Genomic DNA, 26,272 nt, shown 5'->3' with positions numbered 1-26,272 from the left:
GTAAAAGTATGCGACCTGTGAAGCGAACAATTTTGACACACGTCAATTGAGTAGCAGAACGATACTAAAATATTATTTATATAATTATAAATCCAGCAAAATATTAAAAATAATGGAATTTGAGTCCCCACCAAGTTTTATGGGGGAAAACATAAAATTAAAATAAAATCTGATTGAAGTAATTTTCTACAATGAACATAAAAAAGATCTAAAATTTTATCGGGGTCCACAACTTGCATTACTTTGTCAATTGCACTACTCAACTTTCCACATGCTATATTTTGTTCGCCAAAACTCCACAGCACTTCGGTTATAATCACGTGCATCCTTGCTTTAACTCGCTCACCATTTTCGCTAACTAACTTAGTCATTTCACTTAATACGTTTTAATTACAAACTAATTACAAAGGAAAGTACAAACCATACAAAGACAAAAAGAGACATTTAAAGTATGGTATTAGTTTTGCTCTCTTTCGGTTTTTACTTCATGTTGCTCTCTTGCTTACTCTTAAAATTACGCCCAGTGTACCCTAAACATTTTCGATTTTTTTGTGTTTTTCATTTTTTTTTTTTGTTTTACACTTTTTAACCGCAATTCCATTAACGGCAATCCGTTCAATATCATATGCCCGCCCCATTTTCGTTCGCTCCGTGCCATCCATCACACTCCTTGCTACGTGTTGTTTGTTTGTTTGTGGTTTGTGTATTGTTTGCTAAGCTTAATCATTCTTTACGTTTGACGATTTTCTTCCAGCGCTTGCGTTTTGTCATACGAAATCCAACTCGGAGCGTGTCTTGTACATCTTACGCTCCATGGTGCGTTCGAACCACTTTTTAATCTCCGCCACGATCAACACCGACGAGGTGAGCGATACCAAAAATAGTATATCGTAGGCAGAGAGTGCTTCCGTTTGGAATACCATTTGTAGTGGGGGGAAATAGATGACCAACATTTGGCCGATAATCGAGAAACCGACAGCAAGTAGGAACATTTTGTTCGTGCACAGGCCGATCTTGAAGACACTCTTCGTTGCCGAACGACTCGCCAGTGCATTGAACATATCGAAAAAGACGAAACATGTGAATGTCATGGTCGTATCGCGCTTCGTTTTACCCATCGTGCCGTCGGCCATTTCACGCTGGAATACCCACAAGGTGCCGAGCACAATGATGCTGGCGCTTAGCAACACATTCACGATCACTGATTTCGTTATCATCGGTTGTTTGACATTGCGTGGCTTCTGCTTGAGTACATCGTGATCCACCGGTTCGACGCCGAGCGATTGCGCTGGTGGTCCATCCATGATAATGTTGATCCAAAGGATTTGCATAGCATTCAACGGATTAGCGATACCCATGAGTGTGGCGAGCGCGATCAGTGAGAGAGCGGCGATCGAGGTGCTCAATTGGAAACGTACGAAATTGCGAATATTGTAGAAGATTGCTTTGCCCTCCTCGATGGCGGCACTGAGAATTGGAGAGGAGAGTGGAGAATTGTCAGAAATTAAGATAGAGCTAAAGAGTCGATATCAGAGATATCGAACAAATATCATGAGATGGGATGCGATCTTGAATGTATTGTGAGGGGAAAGACATGATGTGAAGGGGTTTTAGTGGTCTTGGTTGTATGTAAATGGTGAGTGGGTTAATATGATGTGGCCGGTTTATTGGGGGTAGTGAAATTCAAAAATAGTATGGAAATGGTGTTTGAACATAATGGCAATGATATGCAGTATAATGCAATAAATTTAAAATACAGATAAATAAAGAGTTTACTCACATTATAGTGTGGAAATCATCATTGACTAGTATCATATCAGCAGCTTCCTTGCAGACATCCGTGCCATTCTTGCCCATAGCTATGCCGATGTCCGCCTTCTTCAAAGCGACGCCATCATTTACACCATCTCCCGTCATGCCGACAATATTTCCGGTGCGTTGCAAGGATTTGACGATCGCCAGCTTATGACGCGGTGTAACGCGATAGAAAACACTCACATTATTGGCGACTTTGTCTAGCTGATGCTCATTAAGTTGATCCATCTCTTGACCGGAGAGCGTCTGTTGATGGATCGTGTCGATACCGATGAGATTTGCTGAGGAAGAGAGGAATATAATTGTGAGAAATGGATTTCAATGAAGGAGAGATCGTAAAACTAATATATATGGCAGAGGAATATGCGAGAGAGAGAGAAAAAGAGAGACAAAAAATAGCTTTCATATAGTTTACAGAAATAATTGATTATACTGTTATCTACTATACTGTAACATATCTGACACTTTATGGCAAATCCAATTGACACTTGGAAGGTTTACTGAAACTATGGAGCCCATATTGTATTACAACTTCTTGTAGCTCGGATGGCTCCCTTTTTCTGACAACGAGAGTGTGTCGCAGACGCATTTTTTGATGAACGTTTTGTAAGTAATTTATTAGACGCGTATTTAAAAAATAAATGTCTATCAATAAAACTCAAGAAAGATGAATCCAAAAATGTTTATAAATAAACTATATTAACCGTCATGGTCTCAGACCATCATTAAAGGGGGATCTCTGAAAATAAGTTATTCTTACGAAGTTCATGGTTCTTCCAAGCCGATCCATGCTGATCCAGAACTGATCTCTAAGTATCTAAACTGGTTAAAAATCATTCTACTAGTATCCCCCCGTTTCATTTTTATTTTCATCCACATACTAGATTATTTTGGACGTTTTTAAATCCAAAATGGGTTGTGTTTTCGCTACCTTTACTAGTAAAAAATCTCCGAGAATGTCTTTTAAAAACATTAGGCTGTCAAATGTCTCCCTTTAGCTTTTCACAAGCCTCTTGTGAGTTCAACTTGACACCACCAAGGGCGTTCGCCATGGTCAGGAACAGGTCCTTGGCACTATGTCCGGACTATATGTTGGATACGATAAAACCTACCATCCGAGCTCCCGTAGCTTCTGACGAGTCATCAACGAAGTGTGTGGTCTGGCGTTGTCCTGGTGGAACACTACACTCTTCCTGTTGGCCAATTCTGGACGCTTCTGGTCGTTCGCCAGCTTCAAGCGGTCCAGTTGTTCTCAGTAGATGGTAGAATTAAGCCTCTGGCCATATGGGAGCAGCTCATAGTTGATAGATGATTACCTTCCAATCCCACCAAACACATAGCAAAACCTTCCACCGGCCTTCGACCACGACCGTTTTCGTTTCAGCAGCATATCGCAGGCGTTGATTCGGTCCAGAAGGTTTTTCTTGCGTCAAATCATGCGGTACACAAACATCAAGCTGTTTTGTGTATCCAGCCTTCTGCAGATGGTTTAAAATGATTTGGTGACTACCTTCCATCTCCTGACCGATGTCACGAGATGCCACATACCGGTCTAACTCGATGTTTTCCATGATTTGATCGGTATTCGTCGTCACAGGTCTTCCGCAGGTTGGCTTATCCTATCCATGGTGTCGTTTTCACCTGTTCTGAATCGTACAAACCATTTCTCCGCAGTTCGAAGTGATAGAGTACCATCCCCCAAAACACCATTAATCTCACGGATCGTTTTTCTAGCGGATTTGCCTTTAACGAAGGAAAACTTTAAAATAGCGCGAACTTCGGCGTTAGTGAAATCAATATCCAACTAATCATGTAGGTTATCTTAAGACCTTTCAAAGATGTATAGTTTTTACATACATTTATACACAGCCGCGAAATTCAAAAGATTTCTCATATTTTCCCTCTTAAACAACCGAGACATCAGCTAAAGATCCAATTCTCAATTTAATACCATACTACTACTTTAACAACCAAGCTCTCCTCTCTTTAAATATTTTCAACACCTTATCCATTAAATTCCTTTTGTACATTTTATGACGCATTCATTTCGTCGTTTACTCATTAGCACCTGCCACAAACAGCAATGCCATTTGCCACTTTTTCATTAACACAACGCTTTGGTTGCTTGGTTATTACACCCTTCGCTCCCTTTACTGCGCTGCACTATATATTTGCATTGACCTTTAAAGGTGCTCCTTTCTCTCCTCTCATATATTTTTTTGTATTTTTTACTCCCACGCTACTCTACGGTTTTACGCTCTGCTTCATTGCGTCCGCCACCGCCGTTCGCCGCACTTGCAGCGTTGTTTTTCCTTAACGACTTCATTTCTTATCAGCAAATGTCGGGCGCTTTTTGCTGCTCACCGCGCTTTTGTATTGCTGCTCGCAGCAATGAAGTGCAATGCTTTTTTGCCTTTGAAGTGCAGCGTGAAGTGCGCTGCATTACATACCATACTTATACATGTCTGTGAGTCAGTCTGTGAGTCTGCCTGCAGGTTTGCCGCTTGATTGCTACTGACTTTTTGCAGTTCATTATGTGTGGCAGGGCGTTGTTCTTCGATTGAAGTTTTCAGTTCAGTTTCCAGCTGTTGGCTTCATTTTCTCCGTTTTTCATTACGCTTTGACTGCACTTTCATTGCAGTTTCCGGCGTTTTTCAATGTTATCGACGACAACGTGTGTCCATGCGGCGTTCGTTTTGTTGCCGCGCTTCGGCTGTCTGCCGCGAAATCAAAGTCACTGGCAACGGTTGCTGCTGGAATTTTAATTTCTACGTGATGTAACAGTTCTATCGAGAGCCGGCTGGGCGGTGGGGAGTTTTCATAAGAAGTTTTGCTGGCAACCACTGAATACTGACTTTGAGATTTCTGTGGGTTCTTCAAGCAAACTGTGGTTTATGCGAATAAAATATTCCCTCAAAGAATTTCCAGGACTTGGGGAGTGTAGTATATTTTCATAAAATGTGTTATTTCCCAAAGCAAATACTTGATAAATATGCTTTACGCTGTCTTATTATAAGCAACTATCTTGCTACAAAAGCTCGAAACACTGCAACACACCAATGTGCCACTTTCATAGCGCCAAGCGCTTCGGCTCATATTGCACCCAATGAAGAGCTGCGTTGCCTTATCCCTTTTTATTGCGTTGCCACATGCTGTGAGAGTCCTGCTGCTTTGCAAAACCGACAGAAAACGAAAAAGGAAAGCAATACACACACACTCAAACAAACGCAACTGTACTTCAGCAAGCATGCACTCACACAAATCAAGTTAACACGACACACATCCGCACTCACACTCACATAGAGCGTCGGCAAGCCGCTGTCGCCGCCCCACTATTACATTACATTCATATGATCCATCCTTTCCGCTATAGTGCTGCTGCTGCTGCACTTTGCACCGGAAGCGTAATCGTATTTCCTGTTATTGTCTGCCAACGCTGTCGTGTTACATTAATTGTCTCTCACACTACTTTAAATCGGCGCCGCATGCACTCGCCGCTGCGCTCAGCAAGTGGTTTTGGTAATACAATAATTTTAAATGTTCGCACATTTTATGATTGCAATTCGCACACGACACACACACACACACACACACACAATTAAATGCATTTTTATATGAGTATTTAAGTTGCTTGCGAACTTTTCTCTTTGGTGTATACTCTTATGTGGCTTAAGGAATTTTTATTGCTGGCACAGCTGTCGGTAAGTGGCACTTGAGGTCATTTTAAAATAAGTTTTCTTTTTTTCACAATGGATTGTAATAAAATAGGGAATTGCTTTAATATCAGTGACCAAACTTCTTAAATTTTTTGTAATAATATTAGTTAAAAGTTCCTATATCCTAGATATTAATCTAACTGATGTTCTTGGAGAATTTATAGGAACTGTGTCATAAAAGACCTTTCTGCCTTTTTGTCTTTTGAATTTCGCGGCTATGTATAAAGCGCTACAGAGCTCGTATCTGGCGATACTATACCTCTTTGAAAAGTCTTGACATAACCTACAAAACGACGCTATGCATGATTAGTGTGGATATTGCGTTCCACAGTTATAGACGTGTAAACATGGAGTTCACTAACGCCGAAATTCGCGCTATTTTAAAGTTTTCCTTCGTTAAGATGGAGATGGTACTCTATCACTTGGAACTGTGGAAGAATGGCTTCGACGATTCAGAGCGAGTGAAAACGACACCATGGATAAGCCAGCCGGCGGAAGACCTGTGACGCCGAATACCGATCAAATCATAGAAAACATCGAGTTAGACCGGCATGTGGCATCTCCATCACCAAACCATTTTAAACTATCTGCAGAAGGTTGGATACACAGCTTGATGTTTGGGTACCGCATGATTTGACGAAAACAAACCTTCTGGACCGAATCAATACCTGCGATATGCTGCTGAAACGGAACGAACTCGGCCCATTTTTGAAGCGGCCTAAAAATGAATTACACACGACAATATCAAGCGAAAACTGTTGTGGTAGAAGGCTGGTGAATCGTCCCAAACAGTGTCCAACCCAGGAATGACGGCCAGGAAGGTTTTGCTGTGTGTTTGATGGGATTGGAAGGGAATCATCCACTATGAGCTGTTCCCATATGGCCAATGGCTTAATTCTACCATCTACTGGAAAACAGGAAGAGTGTAATGTTCCACCAGGACAACGCCAGACCACACACTTCGTTGATGACTTGATCAGAAGCTACGGGAGCTCAGATGGAAGGTTTTTATCGCATCCACCATATAGCCCGAACATAGCGCCAAATGATTACCACCTGTCCATGGCAAATGCCCTTGGTGATGTAAAGCTGAACTCAAAAGAGACTTGTGAAAAGTCGCTGTCCGAGTTCTTCGCAAATAAGGAGTGCGGGTTCTAGGAGGGGGGTATTATGAAGTTAAAATAAATCTAGACTTAAGAAAGTATTAGATATATAAAGTTTTTGTAACTATTTTACAATTATTAACTATATGTATAGTCAATATATTCTGGTAGGAGAGTATCATGATTAAATTGTTGATCTCGTGATGAGTCAGAACTGTTCTATGCTAGCTGTGGTTAGACCTGATTTTATGAGCCTTGCGATTTTCGTTTCTTTAAAGTTCACACTTCGTTGCTTGTTCATGAATTCTTGGCCAAAAACAGTACTGTAACGATGCTCCAGCCTTCATATTCGCCCGTCAAGGACCTTTGTGACCTCTTCCAAAAATAAAGATAACCTTAAAGGACCGTTACTTTACAAGCATGCGGGAAATCTCTGAAAGAGCCAAATGCTATCCCAATAATCGAGTTTGAGTAGTGTTTCGATGATTGGAAGAAGCGCTGACATAAGTGCCTCATATCGACTGGGGACTATTTTGAAAGCGACGGGATTAATTAATTAATGTAGATGAATGAATAAATATTTTTCAATACTTCAATGGCATGTAAACCAACATAATAAAAATTAAAAATAAACCTTTTAACAATTTCCCGTAATATGTTGAAGAAGTGTTGAAGATGATTTTGAAGCCGATAAGAAAATCCTTTGACATTTATTGATTTGATTTTAAAGAGATAATTAACGAAATAGCGCAACCACTTCTAGCTGATAAATCTAAAGAGTGATTTACTTTATGCAGGTACTGACCTTAACTCATTAAAAACTCACTAATCCTATCATACAAAAAACAAAAATTATCACATCAACTTTATCAGAAAAAGACAACACGGAAAACACTCCATTTATATTTATTTAGTCGCTTAATTCCAGAGATATAATTAAAGCTGATATCACCACCACTTTCCAAAAGCCGATATTGTGCCATAACAGTTAATATAATAAAACAGTTATACAAGTATGCTTGTAGGTAAGAGCATACTTAACACCTATACATACAAAGGTTTTAATTGAAATTGTAAATGCCTTTTAAATTGAGTGTGAATGGCCACAGCGTTTCATTAAGCCAACGCACGTGCTCGTTGCAACCACTCAAGCGTGTAAATATCGTTAAGATATTTTAAATACAAAACCGCAGCACTTATCAGTAACAGCAAACAGACAAGCAATTTGAGAGAATTAAATCAATTTTTTACGCACAATTAACTTGAATTGGCGGAAAATATGATGGAAATAACAAAAAAAAAATATTTAAAAAAAAAAATAAAAAAAAAATTAAATTGCCGATCTGGAAGATGATGAGGACACGCACAAGTAATAGGTTGGATTATTTTACAAAATTAAAAATTGTAAAAAAAAATAAAAATAATATTAATATAATTTCAGAAAAGTTGCCAGGTGTATGACCAAAAAATTTTCAAAATATTTCATTAAAAATATTAATTTTTGAAAGTATAATCCTATCTGAATATTTCGTAAGGTCAAAGGTCATTCAGAAGCACCAAAAAGTATTTATTAAACATCAAATGCAACTCTGCTTAATATTTAGACAACACTATACATCACCACCCAACTGTATTATAATATGTCTCATATGCCTCCTACAATTGCTGAATCAGCAGCATTCAATGGCACACAATCAATTCGCCAGTGTGCTCTCCCAAAGGCAATATGATGAGGCAACAAAACATAAATTAACTCGTTGCTCGTGTGCCTCTCGCTTGCTGTTTAATGATTTTAATTGTTTCCGCTGCCGAGCGACATCAACTTCATTTATGCAGCAATAATATTTCAGCAATTGAAAACGCAATTGAAATTGCAACAGCAAGTAAATTATGCAACAATTGGCCAGCAGGCAGCGTGACCTTTTGTGGCACAAAATGCAGCGACAACACATTTATTATTGCCACAGTGCAACTGTGACTGCAACGCCTCCGTATTGCGACAATCATTTTGGAGGACAACAAACGACAGAAGGCTACAATGAGTTGCTCAATGAGTGAGTGAGTAATGCATTGACAATTTGCAATGACAATTACTTCGGCTAGGAAATGAGCATGAAAATCATAAATTCATATTTTTTTTTGGTTGATTTATTTGCAGATAATTGCGCAATTGGTAGAGGTTGACGCAGCATTTCGCAATGGACAGTCGTTAAATGAAAAATAAATAGAATGCAAAAAGCTTAAGGTGGAGTTGCAAGAATTTGCGAATTGAATACAGAAAATATATTTTTTTTTAACTTAATGATCTCTAAGTTTTCATGACAAGACAAATTCTATATTTTTAGAAGTTCAGTTGTAAGAACTTACTGATTGTTGAGTCATATTAATTAAATCTCTAAGCTGAGGGCTAAGCTCATAGGCTTACTTTTTTATAAACAAAATATGAATAGACTCGCCCCAAGTCAGTTAATTCTTTCTGATTTTAACCATAATTATCCCCATTGTGGTTTGAGTAAATCAGTTCTGCTCTAGAAGTTTAAAAATAGTTGAGTGCTAGATGGAAGGATCTCGGAATGCATGAAAAGGTTCTGTACAAAAATGTTACATCTTATATACCGTCTTTACTCTTTATGATCCTTTCAAGGTCGCTCTATTTCGTTGTGAAATAAAAAAATAGTCCTCGACTGTCTTATATCAAAGGTTGCAGCAACCAACTTACTAATCACTCTCAAGCACTCAAAATGAGCTTAGGAAAGCTTTAACTGAGTCTCTACGTTTCCGTCGATGGAGTTCTCGGAGATAATCAGATAAGTAGTTAACTGAGATATTTCGTTTATTGTCTCCACCTTGTCAAATAGGTCTTTGGAATTTCTGAGTAGAAGTTTCGATTCTCAACGAAGTTGCTACGATTACTTCGCCTGTCTGCATATTCGCTCCGTGTAACTCCGTGTGACTTTTTGCAACCAACTTATTAATCACTTTCAACCTCTCAAAATGTTCTTACGAATGCTTTAACTGAGTATCTGTTTTGAAGTCGTTCGAGTTCTGCGAGATAGTCAGATTAGTTAACCGAAATATTTTATTTATTGTATCCACCTTGTCGAAATGATCTTCCGGATTCTGGAACAGAAGCTTCGGATTCAATGAAGTTCCATATTCCAGCCTCCATATTCGGCAGACATGACTCCTGACTTTTTCTAATTTCCAAAAATATAGAGCACTTCAAAGGGCCATCGTTGTACAAGCAAACGAGAAATCGCTGAAAGAGTCAAAGGCTATCTCAAAAATCGAGTTTGAGAAATGTTTCGGCGATTGGAAGAAGCAGTGGCATAGGTACATGATATCGAATGGGGACAATTTTAAAGGCGATGTCATTAATGTAGACGAATGAATAAATATTTTTTTTACAATAAACGAAAATTCCCGTTATTTTTTGAACACACTTTTATCAAAATGATCCTCCGGTACTCAGAGCAGAAATTTTGAATATCAATGAAGTCCCTACGAGAAAGGTTCCTAGCACTATTATCGAACTTTTTTCCATGAAAGCAATGAAAATTAACTAATTTCTATTGAGGTTATGTTTGCCAAAAACTTAATCTCATTGAAACTTTGCTTCAGCGAGATCCTTGAAACTAATATTAGCTCCTTGAAGTCACTCTATTAAGATGCAGTGAATGAAAACTAAATTTTCAGTCAAAATTTGCTTCAAACTTCAATTTCAATTATGAAAACTTAAATGTGCTGAACAAATCCTTGATAATCCTTTAACAAAGCCCCACCAGCAATGCAGTTGATTGCTGCTACGCATTATATATTTTCCACTCAATAAATTTCAGAGTAAATTTTCGATTACACTTAGAGATAGTGTGCGAGTTAGTTAGTGCAAGTAGAAGAGAAAATAGACTTCTTCAAACAAGTACTATTGTTGTTTTTGTTGTGCGAAAGTGCCGAAAGGCGCAAGGACATTTGCATTAATTCGCGAATATAAACAATGAGCAACAGCGTGAGCGCACAGCAGGCGATGGAGAGCGGCAGCGGAAGTGTGACAGTTGTGCGCGTCCGGAAGGCAGTTGCTACAGAAGAATAAACTGAAAGTGCTGAAAATACTGAACGAACAAACAATGCAGGCAACAGCAGCAGAAAATCAACTAATGATGATTATCATAATCGTCGAAATGTCGAGGAAGAAAGAAAAAGTTTTCTCTACTCTACGCACTACTTTCTTTATTTGCACGAAAACAAAAATGATTAAAAGACAAATAATAATGGAAGCGAAAATAAGAAAGGACTTGTGCAAGGACGAGGAGGTGTTGAGCGATGCACTGTGCATAGAAAAACGCGTGGAAAAATGAGGAAAACAAACAAAAAGCGTAACTTTTTGCAGCGACTGATGAGATGCGAATGACAATAGTGAACGCTTGAGCGAGTGAACGGCATGAATGGCGAAGCCAAAAATGCAGCAATCAGCGAATGAATACAGGAAAGTGTTAGCAGGGCACAGGCGCATGTCACAAAGCTGCTGTGAGCGACTAAAAAAATTAAAAAAAAAATTGAACTGGAAATAAATAATTAGAAAGTGAAATTAAAAATGCGTGAGAAAAATGAGAATTGCTGGCAGCAATGGAACACAATCGCGAGCTTCATTCTATGGAAACAAACACACACAAAAGTGATGAGTTCTAATTCACATTTGCTGTTTGCAATTTTCCTAAATTGACTTTAATTAAATTAATTAATGCAATAAAAAACTTTTAGATTTCTAATTTACGTGAGCATTATTTGCTTATTTGCGAAACGCACACACTGCAGCACGCCACTGTCAACACAAACACACACACACACACAGAAATATCAACAAAATGCAGCGCTTTCCTGCTGCGCATGCATTCAAAACTTCAAGGATATGAATACAACGCAGCAATAACTTTGACACAACAACACCAACAACAAGGGTAAACAAGTAAACGAACACAGTCGCAAAATAAATAAATAAACAAACAGACGTGAGGGGAAAAAAGAAAATATGCCAGCGAAACTATATGTTAGTAGAAGAAATGAAGGCACACTGTAGACGAAGGCAAGGCAATGCAAGGCAAGCTAGCTAGCAATAAGTTGCTGACGTTGAAGCGCAATATGAAAAGAAAATAAGAAATAATATTAAAAAATAGTTTGCCGAGCTGAATAGCTGAATAGTGGCAGGCAAACTTTTAATTTTCTTTTACTTTTGGGTAGACGCACAACAACAACAACTTAACAAACGCATGTTGCTTTGGGGAGACAGAAATATTTTTTTTTTATTTATTTGTAATTTTTTTTTAATGTCAAAACGTGCTTCGATGTTATTAAAACGGAAAATATTAGGTCTACAACTTTGCTTCCGCCGTTTTTAAGTAAATTTAAGGATTTTTATTGTATAAAAACGGTTACAAATGTCGATGTTATAAATGTCGATGAGCCTCAGCCGCACTTTTCTTGGAATTAAAAAAGAAAAGCAAAATTTCCCGCAAATGTCGAGAATTCGGCTCAAAAAGTGACATTTTTTCAGTTGAGAATAAGTTTGGGATGCAAACAGATCTGTACAAATATTTTGTTGGATTAATGTTGACACAAATGTCCAAGATCGATATAAAACGATTTCATCGATTTAATCGACCAGTGCTTAACCCTAGAGACATCTATCGAAAAACGGCGGAAGCAAAGTTGTAGACCTAATATGAAAAAAAAATAAAATAAATTGACGGTTTATTTCTGGGATAACTCAGTGACGATCCGAACCGATTCAGCCACAAGATCGATTATTAGGTATAATAAATATTTTAGAATAATTCGAAAATGCAGTATGACAATAGCTCTTCGTGTTTTCCACAATGAAAAGTTTGCTAAAAATATCGACCCAGTTGGTACTTCTAGGGTTCCTTTAAAGGTTTAGGGAAAGTCATAAAAATTGCGCCACATTCGCATATTTTTTTCGAATAAAGAATGTCAAAACCATTTCTTCAGCAGATCTATCTACGTGAATCTTTGACCACATTTGCTACTAAAACATAGTACTGAACTACTAAAACATAGTAAAAATATGGAAGTTTAATTATATTACTAAGCCAATTGGTTTCTATAAAAAAAAATCGACGAAGAGCACTTGGATCTCAATTTACATAAAAAGTGTGTTAAAAAAATAACGGGAATTTTCGTTTTCGAATAAAATATTTTTGCATTCGTTCGCATTACTGTTGTCGCCTTCAAAATAGTGCCCATTCCAAACTCGAAAGCAAAATTTTAAAATTCCCGTTATTTTTTGAACACACCACGTAACTGGTAAATATTTTAGAATATAACAATATTATAATAAAAAAAAAATTAAAAAATATTTAGAATAAATTTTTTTAAAATTTTGAGATTTTTTTCTGTTATAGACAATCAAATGTATTCTTCAGCAGTTCTGCTTCACAAAGGATACGACCATTTTTGTTCGTCCACTGAACGTTGATACACAATCGAAGTGCAGTTGAATTTAAGTTGAAAATAGGAAGTTAAGGGATTAGGGGTAGTCAGGATTTAAAAAAAAAATCAACTTAATTTTTTGGATTTTCTTTGAGAGTAAAATCTTAAAAATATTCACTGAAAATTTTAAAGTTGATCCGATAATTACTTTTCGAGTTATTCGACAAATAACAAACAGCGCTCAGGCACTCCTACACACTAGTGTCAAACTTTAAATGCGTTTATCTCAAAAATATGTTTTTTGAACTGGGGACAACTGTAACTCGATAAGTAGATTTTAATGAAATTCATGCAGCTTTTAGAATACATAATAACCTCAGGACTGATCGTAGGATTTTTTTCAAAAATTTCGATTTTTTAAGATCAATTAACTGTTGTTTTTTTTCCCGAAAATCTAGAAAAAAATTTCCTGAGGCCGCCATTTTGTTAATTTTTGAAAAAAAAAGCTTCGATCAGGCCCAGGATTATCTATTTATAAAACTAATTTTGTTATCCGATTGATTTTAGATGAATCTCCAAGGACTTATGATTGTCACCGCAAGGACCTTTTTTTGAAACTATGTCAACACAGACAGCTATAACTTTGGAAATTATAATTTTTTTTTTCCAATTTTCGTGACTTTAAGTCAAAACATTGTGTAATAATGCCATATTTTTACTTTTGTAAAATAACATGATTTAATAGCAAACAAAAATTACTGAAAATTCTCATTTTTCGTGTCTCTGACTACCCCACGATAGCTCCTTCTCTGCTACGAGGTCAGCACTGACTAAACATTGAACCCAAATTATAGCAATCTTTCGAAGTTTAAAGTGCTACACATGTCCCCACTTGATATCACAAATTTCAATTAAATTTACAAGTGTTTTTGCTGTAGATATTGTCTGTAGATATGTAGCGACATATTTCATTTTTAATTTGCCAAGCGTGTACACTGAAGCTTACTATTATAGTTTTGCTGCTGACTGCGGTACCAATTTTATTTACGACATGACTGCCAAAGCGCTAACACACACAGGGACATTACTTGTATTTTTACTATCTGCCACCCGCAAATATTTGCGCACACACAACAACAAATACACAAAATATTACGACAAACAGGAACTACTGCACATTTGCTGCAACAACAACAGCGAACAGAAAACACAGTAGCATTGAAAAATGTTCAAGAAGAAAGTAATTAAAATGCATACCCGCACACTTTACAGTAAGGGGAGGGGGCAATGATAAAACGAAAATGCGCAAAACAGGCAGCAATTAAAGCTCACAACGGCGGCGAAGAACAAAGCGAATAGCCACCAAGAAGGCACACGAAGACGACGTGTTAATCACATGACAAAACAATACACAATGCACAAGACACCATAGACTCTATAGACACCAACAATGCAATGCAGTAGCAATGAAGACAACAACAGAATGCCAGAGGTAGCCCAGCGCAAATAAATGGCAAACAAAAGGTGGCATTTGAAGCAAATAGAGTGGCGAAACGGTGAGTAAAAGTATAAATTGCAGAAGGACTAACAAGCGGCGGCAGTGGAGCGCAGTAGTAGTGCAGAGCGAAGGAACTAACGCCAATTGCGAGACGACGTTGCCGACATTGCGTTGACACTGACTTGTATCTTCCCGAGCGGCGCAGGCAGGCAATGCCCACTAAATTATGCCACTGTGACAGGCTACAAGTTGTTGCATGCAGCCAGGCAGGCCGGCAAGCAGGTGGTGGTGGTGCTGGTGAGGGGATGCTTGATAAGTTTACTGTCTTAATTGTTATGCCACTGGGGAAAATACCGTGCTAGCAAGTGGTTTTAATGAGAGAGCGAGTAGGTAATTTGGCCATTGATTTGTAAATTCAGCAATTTGGCGTGCAAGTTGTAAAATGGTAAATAAAATTTACGATAGGAATTTAAATGGGACTTCGAGTTCTATTTCGCAAAGTATTTCGCAATTGACCAGAAGCGTCCAGGACAACGCCAGACCATACACTTCGTTGATGTCAGAAGCTACGGGAGCTCGGATAGGAGGTTTTAACGCATCCTCCTGTTCCTGTCCATGCCGAACGCCATTGGTGGTGTAAAGTTGAACTCAAACGAGGCTTGTGAAAAGTCGCTGTCCGAGTTCTTCGTAAATAAGGAAGGGGATTCTACGAGGGGGGTATTATGAAGTTGCCGTCTAGATGGAAACAGATTATCGAACAAAGCCGCACATATTGGAACTAAATCCGATCACTGTAAGACTTTTATAAAGCATTGGATAAAGCGCAAAAAAGCGGAAGGGAGATATCTGTCAACCTAATATATTATAAACTTTCCGAGGATTACAGTTGGGCGCTTGAATGCAGTGAAAATGAATTCTTTAAGCGAAAATAACTCACTTTACATCGTTTTTAAAGACTTTTCATACCGATCTAGTCTGGATTTTGGGGTAAGAAAGAGATTCAGGTTGTAACAGGCTCTCAGCAACTGATTTAGCATAAACCAAGGCCTTCTGTAGCAGGTCTTTCAACTTAAAAAAGTTGGATAATTGCGCTGTGACTAGAATAGATCTTGACAGTGGCGATGTTCGTTTCGCCAACAAGTTTATAATGAGTCTGCCGAAGACGATGCACAATTTAGTCGATTCATAGGTGATTTTAAGCATCTTTGCTGTCTCTTTTTAACATATCAACCATTTCAAACACAAACGTTAGACATTTTATAGGTTATACGAGGTATGTTAAAGAAATAACGGGGTTTTATCGCAAACATTGAGTTTGAGAAATGTCTCGACGATTGGAAGAAGCGCGGGCATAAGTGCAGGATACTGAATGGGGACTATTTTGAAGGCTAAGACATTAATGTAGATGCAAGAATAAATATTTTTCAAAAAACAACGAAAATTCCCGTTATTTTTTGAACGCACCTTGTACTCTGAATGCAAAAAATATCTATATTAGGTTTAAGTTTGAATATAAACATTAATTATTCTCCTGAATATATACAAAATTTTCAGTTCCCAAGGCTCTCGCATATTAATTTACCCACAAGCAACTAGTTGCCATACAAATTATTTCCATCTTAAAGCGCATGAAGGTGCATTAGGTTAATTTTCAGAGCATATGCACGCTAGCAACTTCATCAAGACAAATTTTGCTTTCCAAGAAATTTTCAAACTACACATCCACACAACACTACAAACAAGAATGCATAGCCATAAATAACCAAGCAACTGCAGTGCTCTCGGTAGAGTGCGATGATTTTCAGAGGAAATCAGAAATTATAAATGGGATATCCAAATTCGGAGCACGCATGCAGGTGTTTAGCTGCGTGTGTGCCGGCTGTATACTACCTTTACAGTTAACTTTTGGCTTTTGCGTAAATTTCACCGCAGAAACGTTGTGGCAAGAAAGCAAATGCAAGCAAGCAAAACTTCGACGGCTAAAAGCTAAGAATTCAACTAAAACAAGCAACAACTAGCGGGTGGAAAGCATAAACGAACACACAGAAATTTTAGTTGCACTACAAATAACAACAATAACAGTAAGCAACATATTTCTCGAGAATATACTACTTAGCTCGCAGGCGGCGCTGTCGCAGCCAACTTCATGCAACAAAAAGCAAAATCTTATGCAATAACAGCAACAAAACTGTCAACAACAATTTGGCTAATGCAAAAGTTGCAAGCTGCAAACTGTGTATATTCAGAGCATATTTGTTTTTGTTGTTTCTTTATATATGTTTTTTTCAACTTTACTCGCATGCGAAAGTTTTTACTTAGTTGGGACGCCTGCTTTATTCACGCTAAGCTGCAAGCGTCTTCAAGACAACAGCAATGCTGTTCTTCGTCACACAAGCTGCTTTAAAGGTAAGTCAGCACAGTTGCTTTGTTATTATTTTTTATACTCTCGCAACAAAGTTGCTAAGAGAGTATTATAGTTTTGTTCACATAACGCTTGTTTGTAACACCCAAAACTAAACGAGTTAGATATAGAGTTATATATACCAAAGTGATCAGGGTGAAGAGTGGAGTTCAAATCCGAATGTCTGTCTGTCTATCCGTCCGTCCGTCCGTCTGTGCAAGCTGTAACTTGAGCAAAAATTAAAATAGATATCTTGATGAAACTCGGCACACGTGGCACCATAGGAAGGTTGCTTTCGATGGGCAAAATCGAAACCAGTGCCACGCCCCCAAAATGGTGAAAACCGAAAACCCAATAAAGGGCCAAAACTAAGCCATAAATTAAGCTATTGAAGTCAAATTTGGTAAGCATCGCACTATGAAGGTGCATATGTGGATGTAATTTTTATGGGGAAGTGGGCGTGGCCCCCCTCCTCCAGGACCCCTAGTGGTGATCTAGTTATTGATGGCCAGAGTATATTGAGTTTGTGGAGGGAACACTTCTCCAGCCTGCTGAATGATAGTGAAAGTACAACACCAGGAGATGGCGAACCCGATTCCCCAATCGACGACGATGGAGCAAATGTTCCATTGCCCGACCGTGAAGAAATTCGAATAGCAATTACCCGCTTGAAGAACAATAAGGCGGCGGGGGCCGATGGATTACCGGCCGAGCTATTCAAATACGGCGGCGAAGAGCTGATAAGGTGCATGCATCAGCTTCTTTGCAGAATATGGTCGGAAGAAAGCATGCCTGACGATTGGAATCTCAGTGTACTCTGCCCAATACACAAAAAGGGAGACCCCACAATTTGCGCCAATTACCGTGGTATAAGGAAGCGAAGCGTATGGGTCTGGTGGTGAACGAGGACAAGACGAAATATCTCCTGTCGTCAAACAAACAGTCAGCGCATTCGCGTCTTGGCTACAACGTCACGGTTAACAGTCATACCTTCGAAGTAGTAGATAGTTTCGTCTACTTGGAAACAAGCGTTAACAACACCAACAATGTCAGCCTTGAAATCCAACGCAGAATCACTCTTGCCAACAGGTACTACTATGGACTAAGTAGGCTATTGAAAAGTAAAATCCTCTCTCGACGAACAAAAACCAAACTCCACAAGTCTCTCATCATTCCCGTCCTACTTTACGATGCAGAAGCGTGGACGATGTCAACATCCGATGAGACGGCACTAGGAGTTTTCGAGAGAAAGGTTTTGCGGAAGATTTATGGTCCCTTAAACATTGGCAACGGCGAATACCGCAGACGATGGAATGATGAGCTGTACGAGTTATCCGACGACATTGACATAGTTCAGCGAATAAAAAGACAACGGCAACGCTGGCTAGGTCATGTTGTCCGAATGGACGAAAACACTTCAGCACTGAAAGTGTTCGATGCAGTACCCGCCGGAGGAAGCCGAGGAAGGGGAAGGCCTCCACTCCGTTGGAGGGACCAGGTGGAGAGGGACCTGGCTTCGCTTGGTATAACCAATTTGCCACCTCCCATACAAACGTTAAGTTGAAAACAACTAAAAATGCTTTAATTCAGTAAGAAAAACCACTAAAAACGTTAAATTTCATTATAAAGATGGTACAGAAGAACTGCACTCAAAATGGTATACAAAATTTTAAATGAGCAGGGTTCCGCCCACTTATGGGTCAAAAACCATATCTCCGAAATTACTCGACCAATTTCAATGAAATTCGGTTCACAATATCTGTTTGGCTTCCCAATGATATGCTGCGAAAATAGTTCAAATCGGTTCACAACCACGCCTACTTCCCATATACCACAACTTTGAAGACAAGCTGAATAGTTTACTTTACACTACATAAAGTAAGCACCAGTGAAGATATCGAAACAGAACTTCGCTGAAATACTGTATTTAAAGAGTGGCATCGCTCTACTAAAAATCGCCGAAATGGGTACATAAGTTTTCAAAACCCTATATATCGAATATGAGGACCTCAGTGCTTCTAACAAATTTTTTACCGAAAATATAGGTAAGTCTCTCAGATATTTTAAAGAAATTCAGAGGGAATATGTTTCTTCTAATAATATGTCTCCGTGCCAAAAATGTGTGAAGTCGGGTCATAACTTCAGCTAGCTCCCAAATACCTAATATTAGGGTTTTCAAACTTACAATGGACTTTATACCAGATATATGCCGAATATGTGAGTCAAATTGTTTGTTATAAAAAATAAATAATAATAAAATTAAATAAATAAATTGCGAGAGTATAAAATGTTCGGTGACACCCGAACTTAGCACTTCCTTACTTGTTTTTTTTATTTTTTTTTTTTTAAGTAATAAACCCAAAAACAAAGTCATGAGAAATGCTAAGAGATATAGCTTTGTCGCTGATAGCTTACTTGCTTTCTCCACATTTCCCACTATATTTATGCTTCGCGCCACTCGCACTGACAACAGCCGGCGCTGCGAAGCACATAATAGCTTCTTCGTTACACCAGTAGCAGGGCTGACTTTTGTTTTTGTAATCCACATTGAAATTGACTTTTCCACTTTTTATGCGCCGCTAAACTCGGTAATTTATTTGTAGCTTGTTTATCAAAGCTGCACTCAACTCTGTGCAGACGTTGGCAGATGGTGGGAAAAGCAGTGTGGTGCAGTGGCGCAGCAAATAAGCATATTCCAAATACATAAAGGATGCTTTTAGGCGCTGCAGCCTGTTTATGCATGCAATCGGTGCAAATTTTACATTTTTTGCATTCGGCTTTGTCACGCGATTTATGCGAATGCAAACAGCAAGCCGATTTGCTATTGAATTATTATGCAGCGCTACAACTCTCACACACAAGTGTAATACATATAAGTATATGTGAAAACGTAAGCAACGTGTAATTTATGCAATTGTGAGTTATTGCACTCATATAGGCATGTCAATACAGCTGTCTGTATATGCAGATATATGCTAAATACATATGTAAATCCTTATTCCGTTGCCTCAAATCGCATGCACAGCGGCAACATCTTCTCGTTTTGTGGTTTTGTCAACGCCGCTTGCGGTCGCTGCCGTCCATTATTTGTAGTTTTAGTGGCCATTACGCTTGCCAGTCACATAATGCGGTTTCATATGTTCGCGCCGAGGCAAAAGTTTGGGTAAATAAACATACAAAAATATATTTGAGAGCCTTAAACTGAAGGCTGCCACAACATGGTGCAGGTGTGTAAAGGGTGCACCACAAAGCGGGTATTTGATAGGAAAATCTAAAATTCAGTAAGACTGAGTGTTAAACAAAGAATTTAATAATAATTTTATCACTTCTTTTCAAAAATAACTCCTATTTTTATCAGCCACAGACACTGATATCCATATATAGGATATTTTTTGCAATTCTAAATGGCAACCCTGTGCTATATTCGACAGATTTAGTAATTTAAGATCCAAAAATGTAGAAAAATTATGAAGTAACTGTAAGAAGTATATTAAAAAAATCTGGGGTAACATAATTTGTTATTATTGAAAATTTCGACATGGCAACCCTAATCATAATTACACAACTAGAATATTTTAATAACATAAAAATGTTAAAAGAGATATGAAATTATCAAAAAAAGTAAAAGAAAAGTTGGAGAGAACCTCCAATTATTAACGACAATTTTTATGCATTTATTCATGGCAACCCTGTCCTATATTAACCATTTATAATAATTTAAGATCAAAAAAATTAAAAAAATATGCGAAATAAATGTAAGTATATGTTGAAAAATTGTGTGTCACTCAATTTATTATTGACAACTTAGATATGGCAACCCTATACTTCATTTCACAAATATAATTACATAATGAAAACAATAACAGAAAAATGTTGAAGATATATGAAATTAGCAAAAAAAAGTAAAAAAATTCAAACTATTACCGACTATTTTTAATTTTTGTAATTATATTAGGGGCCATCCATAAATTACGTCACACCTTGAGGGGGGTGGGGGAGGCTATCACTCAAAAGTGACATTGTGTGACAAGGGGCAGGGGGGTCAAAAGCTTTGTGACATCACATTTCAAAATTTAGGACAATATCGTTTCCCGCTCTGCTGCGCTCTTGGGTGCTAGACGACAGACTGCTCTGTACCACGCCGATCACTTACTGGTGTACTATTAAAACATGATGCTTTTGGGTCACATCTTGATTCAATTAATCGAACTACTGACTTAGATCAAGAAAAACGAAATGCAATGTGTTGGCTGAGATTTGGAGCAAGTTAGTCATTGATAATTTTCCAGTCGTTGCTGAATATGTTGCACCAACTGTTACTGGACTGGATATTGAACAGGCTATGATGTTGAAAAATAATGCAACTTGGTATGCTAAACATGTACGTGAGCCACAATATTTTTTACAAATAGTTAAATGTGAAACTATTGCATGTTGCGTTGTAAGACGTTCTAGTCTTTGGAAATTATTAAAAGAAGGATTTTTCCCACCACCTGTGTTAATTAAACAGGCATCAGAAGGTTATGGAGTCACAGGGAGTGATGACAACGACACTAAGTTTGCTCCATTATTACTACAGATATTATTAAATCTCCAAGCATCATCCCATCTAAACAAGTTCCATATGATACTTATTGCCCGAGTGTCGAGTCATACTTATTTAAAAGATCGTGTAGCATATGTGGCCTATATTTGTCTTCATATAAATCCACCAATCAACACAAACAATCACATAAAAAACAAGAGCTGTTATCTATCGCGAAAATTCGTCCTCAAAGAATTGCGGCTAAACATGCCCGAGAGATTCTCAGTTTAATGAATGATGACGATGCTTTATGGATGGCCCCTGAACTATATTAATAATTTTACACCATTTTTAGTAATTGTAGATCCAAAAACCTTGAAAATATATGAATTATAAGTATATATTTTTTATTACAAATTTAGGCCTGGCAACCCTACACCAATTTCCCCAATGAAATATGTTTTTAACATAAAAATGTTAAAGGAATATGAAATTACAACAAAGTAAAAATAATCTCAAATTATTACCGACAATTTTAAATTTTTGTAATTATAAATGGCAACCCTGCCCTATGCTTAACATATTCAATAATTTAAGAACCAAAAATGTTGAAAATATATAAGATATAAGTACATAAAAAATGGGGATCACAGAATTTATTATTGAAAATGTAAACATGGCAACCCTATACCTATTTTACCCGATGCAATCTTTTTATAACATAAAAATGTTAAAGGAATAGAAAATTGCCAAAAAAGTAAAATTAACTTCAAATTACTACCGACTATACTAAATTTGAATAATTTGAATATGTGGCAACCCTATACCCAATTTCACTAATACAATATTTGAATAATATAAAAAAGTTAAACACATATGAAATTGACAAGTAAACATAACAGAAGTTTGAGACAACATCAAATTATTAATGAAAATTTATAAATGGCAACCCTATCACAATATTTTCATAATTATAGTATTTACTAATATAAAAATGTAGCAAAAATCTTCAATATACTGGAAATTATATAAAAATATTGGAAAGACATCTAATTTTAATATACCAAAAATATAGAAGGAAACGAATATTATACAATAATATGGCAACACTCAGACCAAATATATATAATTTTTCTAGTCACTCGACGAAAATTCTTATAAATTTGTTTTCAACTGCATCCAAATATTTTCTCCCTCTAACCTCAAATAGTATTTCTCGACATTCACAATTCACCTACCACACCTAAATGCCCCACCCTGTACTAAAACAACAGTTGCTAAATCGTTAACATGCCGCACGTAATCAGTGTGCATACGATGACATTTTGGGCGATAAAATTGTTCTATCTGCCTATATAATACGATATAATATATTATACATTGAGACATAACGACAATATATAACTGTGATTGTGTACTCTGTGTGTGGCATGACACAGAGTATTATGTCTAGTTCACCGCATTCGACCGCTCCACTTCGGTGGTGCGGTGAAAGTTCATTGTAAATCTCATAGATTTTCCAACCGTAGGTTGTTTGGGTTGTGAGTTTATGCTCTTGCGGGTCATTTCATTAGAGGCCAATCTAAATATAAGCTTGTTCACTAGGCATGCAAACAGTTATAGTTATAGTTATTATTCGGTTGCCATGTTGGTGAGGCTGGTTAATGACGTCAATTAAAATTGATTAATGTATATTTGGCGATAAAATAATAACAGACATGTAACCGTTGAAGTTGAAGGAAAGATAACGACGCGGTTTGTAAGTGAATGATGGGGATTCTTATGTTGGTTATGTGGTTCAAATGGCTTGGGTACATTAGGAGGTAATATTTGTATATAATCAGAGTTACGTTTTTATTGAATACTAAATTTCGTATAAGGCCCCAAAATGTTGAGGATGAGATCTGGTTCAATACATGTATTGGAAGCACTATATTACTCCCTGAAGGCTTAATATAACGAGGGAAATTATAAATATCCTTCGATGGGAACCCGATAAAGAGATTATTTCTCCGAATAATTTTATCCTATACGGATTTAGAACCAAAAAAAAATATTTGATTCAGTTGTCATTATTGAATATTCCTCCAATAAATTTCTCAGAATCCGATTTGAATAGGCTGTAATACCAGTCCAAATAAAATCCTCTACTCTCAGGCTTTAAAAATCAAATTTTTAAGAAGAAAAATTTATAGAATGGCATAAGAATTTTCTCTATGAAACACCTTTTCAAATTTCACTCCAAACCATCCCATAAATCAACCAAAATATCTATTAGAAACCAAAATTACCAATTTGATAATTTAAATAAAAATGTAGGCAAATTAATGTCTTTGCAGGAAAATACATTAATGAAAATTTAAGCGAATTAAAAATCTATTTGCAGCTTGCTCGTACACTATGAGATATTCGAGGAGAGAGAAAATGGAATTTCAAGAATTTAAAGAGCAGACATAGAGGCTCTTAGGGAAGCGCCAATCTCCAGTAAAGGAGACAAAGCAGGCAGCTGGCGATGGTAGGACACTTGTTAAGTTGTTAGGACTAGAGCGGGGTAGAGCTGCAGTAAATTGCAAACAAGGCAGGACAGCACAACGTGGGAATGGTGTGACTCGTCTCAGTTATAGAAATGTGTGTTTGTACATAGTTTATAGGGCGACTTGACATTGTGAAAATTGTAGGAAAACGTAGTTGAGTGTCAAGCCAAAGTTTAATGGTCTGCTATAATTCATTTCGCTATGGTTGCAGACATGACTACAAATATACTGAATATACTCGTTCCTAGAAACATATATATATATATATACATATACATATTCACAAAAAATGAAGTTTAAAGCTTGCATGTGAGCACATATGCTCAGCTTGCTTTTAGGAAAAACTATCTATCTGTAAGTTAGTTATGCTATGCTTGATGCCGTGCTTGTGGTCGAAGGTAACGATTTTGATACATGCCATACTTGCGGCTACAAAGTGGAGGTTATGTCTGACTCCTTTTCTCGGTTAATTAATTCAACCACTAACAGAGTTGCCGTGCATACAGTGAAACTCAAAACTTGTGTGGAGAGAAGCATATGTGTAGGTGCTCACATATGTGTTTTTATGTATGTACAGTTAAGCTTTGCCTGCTGGCAGGTTTATAGTCGGCAAATAAAGCGCTCAAATCATACAAATGAGCAGCGGCAAACCAATAGCCGTATGTGATACGAAGGGTATAGCGTGGATTCTGATTACACAACATCCTTTTGAACTCTGAGAAATGATGAGCATAAAAATGAGCATAAAACGTGCTTAAACACAATGCGATAAATGAGCAGCAAATAATAAAAAATCAATGAGCTAGAAATTTAAGTAAGAAAGCATGGCAGATAAAAGTGTAATTAGAGTTACGTTATACGAGATAAGCGTAGAGCAAATGAAAATAATTTCGTAAATGGAAGAAAAAGAGAAAATAATTCAATATATCATCAAAATATTCCATAATAGCCACGATTTTCGATTAAATGCTTGAAAAAGTAGTCAGTAAACACTGAAATTCAATTTTCGTAGCATACTTTTAGGCGTGTAGGCTTATAATACAATATTTTGCTTAAAGTACAACTTTTCTGCAACTTTTTCTTATTTTTAGTGAATGAAATTCAATTTTCGTAGCATACTTTTAGGCTGAACTACTTGCTTTGTAATAGGTCGAACCCGGCTCATTTTGCATTTGCTACTATTGAAGACAATAAGAGCGTAGTCTTTGGCGTGAAAGATTACCAAAAAATTTAAAAAAAATAGTCTCTCACTCTAAATTCTTCAAATATACCATAAGAAACTTATTTGCCACATATTCTACCTCTACGTGAGAGCCATTACTTTTCAACTCATTTCACTAAATTGTCTACCATAATGACATTTCCTTCTACTATTGAGCGGTCCGAGTAAGTAAGCACATTTGTATTCAGAAAAAATCGCTTTACTTTACTTGCATCGCCTCGCTTTGGAACGTGTGCTCCCATTTGCTCGTCCATTTCTTTCATTACATTCTACAGTATTGGCAACATTGCAGAAGTGGACACTTAGCTGTTATTTGCCAGCACTCTTCCCCATGCACGGCACTCTCCACACTCTCCTCAATATTTTCCCTTGCCAACACATTTTTCTAAAGCTGCAATTACCACACACCCCTTAACCTAATTTCATAACAATTGTATACCTCACATACATCGCCAGAGAGCTTCACTATCATATACGGTATTTGCATCCTTGCATTCTCGCCGCCTCGTTCCCAGTCGCATACCAACATGGTTAATTAATTTCTTGGTATACCCAAGCGCTTTGCCGCGTCAACAGTGAATACACAAAAATGCATTTAATCTGCACGAGACTCAACGTTAGTTAGTGCTTTCAGCAACACAGCGCACCCACACACACCCACTCACATAAGTAACGGGAAAAACGCAGAAGAGTGTGATTTACTCAACAACAGTACCGGTTACAGTGTGGAGTGCCCGAATTCCACAGTGTCGAGTGGCGAGCCACTTGAAGTTCTAAAGTTCGGAACGAATGGACGACGCCTGCCGTCTACAAATTTGCTACAACAATTTGGCTGAAAGAAAATTCAATGCATGCAACCGCCAGCTACACAAGTCATCAGAGGTCCTCGCTACATAGAGACGTCGTCGAATGCCAGAATTTCAGAATTTGTGGCGCAAATTGCAGCTTTAATGATTTTGGTGACGTTATGGTTACTTACGTAGTGCTTGTCGTCGGTTTCATCGACTTTGCTGC

The 26,272-nt window shown here is 37.5% G+C and overlaps 1 protein-coding gene across 4 annotated transcripts in view; it reads right to left on the bottom strand.

Annotated features, from left to right (window-relative positions):
* Positions 1 to 238: 238 nt before the first annotated feature.
* Positions 239 to 26,272, bottom strand: part of Atp2c1_3 (calcium-transporting ATPase type 2C member 1) — a 133,095-nt gene continuing 107,061 nt past the window's right edge. For all 4 annotated transcript variants that reach the window (XM_011197509.3, XM_011197516.3, XM_011197531.3 and 1 more), the window contains exons 3-4: positions 1,781 to 2,096; positions 239 to 1,467 (exon numbers count right to left, since the gene is read on the bottom strand). In XM_011197509.3, the coding sequence (XP_011195811.2) occupies positions 768 to 1,467; positions 1,781 to 2,096 (1,016 nt within the window). In that variant the 3' untranslated portion in view covers positions 239 to 767. The remainder of the gene's footprint in view (positions 1,468 to 1,780; positions 2,097 to 26,272) is intronic.

Source organism: Zeugodacus cucurbitae, chromosome 4 (assembly GCF_028554725.1).
Source record: "Zeugodacus cucurbitae isolate PBARC_wt_2022May chromosome 4, idZeuCucr1.2, whole genome shotgun sequence".
Taxonomy (NCBI): Eukaryota; Metazoa; Arthropoda; class Insecta; order Diptera; family Tephritidae; genus Zeugodacus; species Zeugodacus cucurbitae.
Note: the sequence above shows the minus strand (reverse complement) of the source record. Positions and strands in the feature narration are given on the sequence as shown.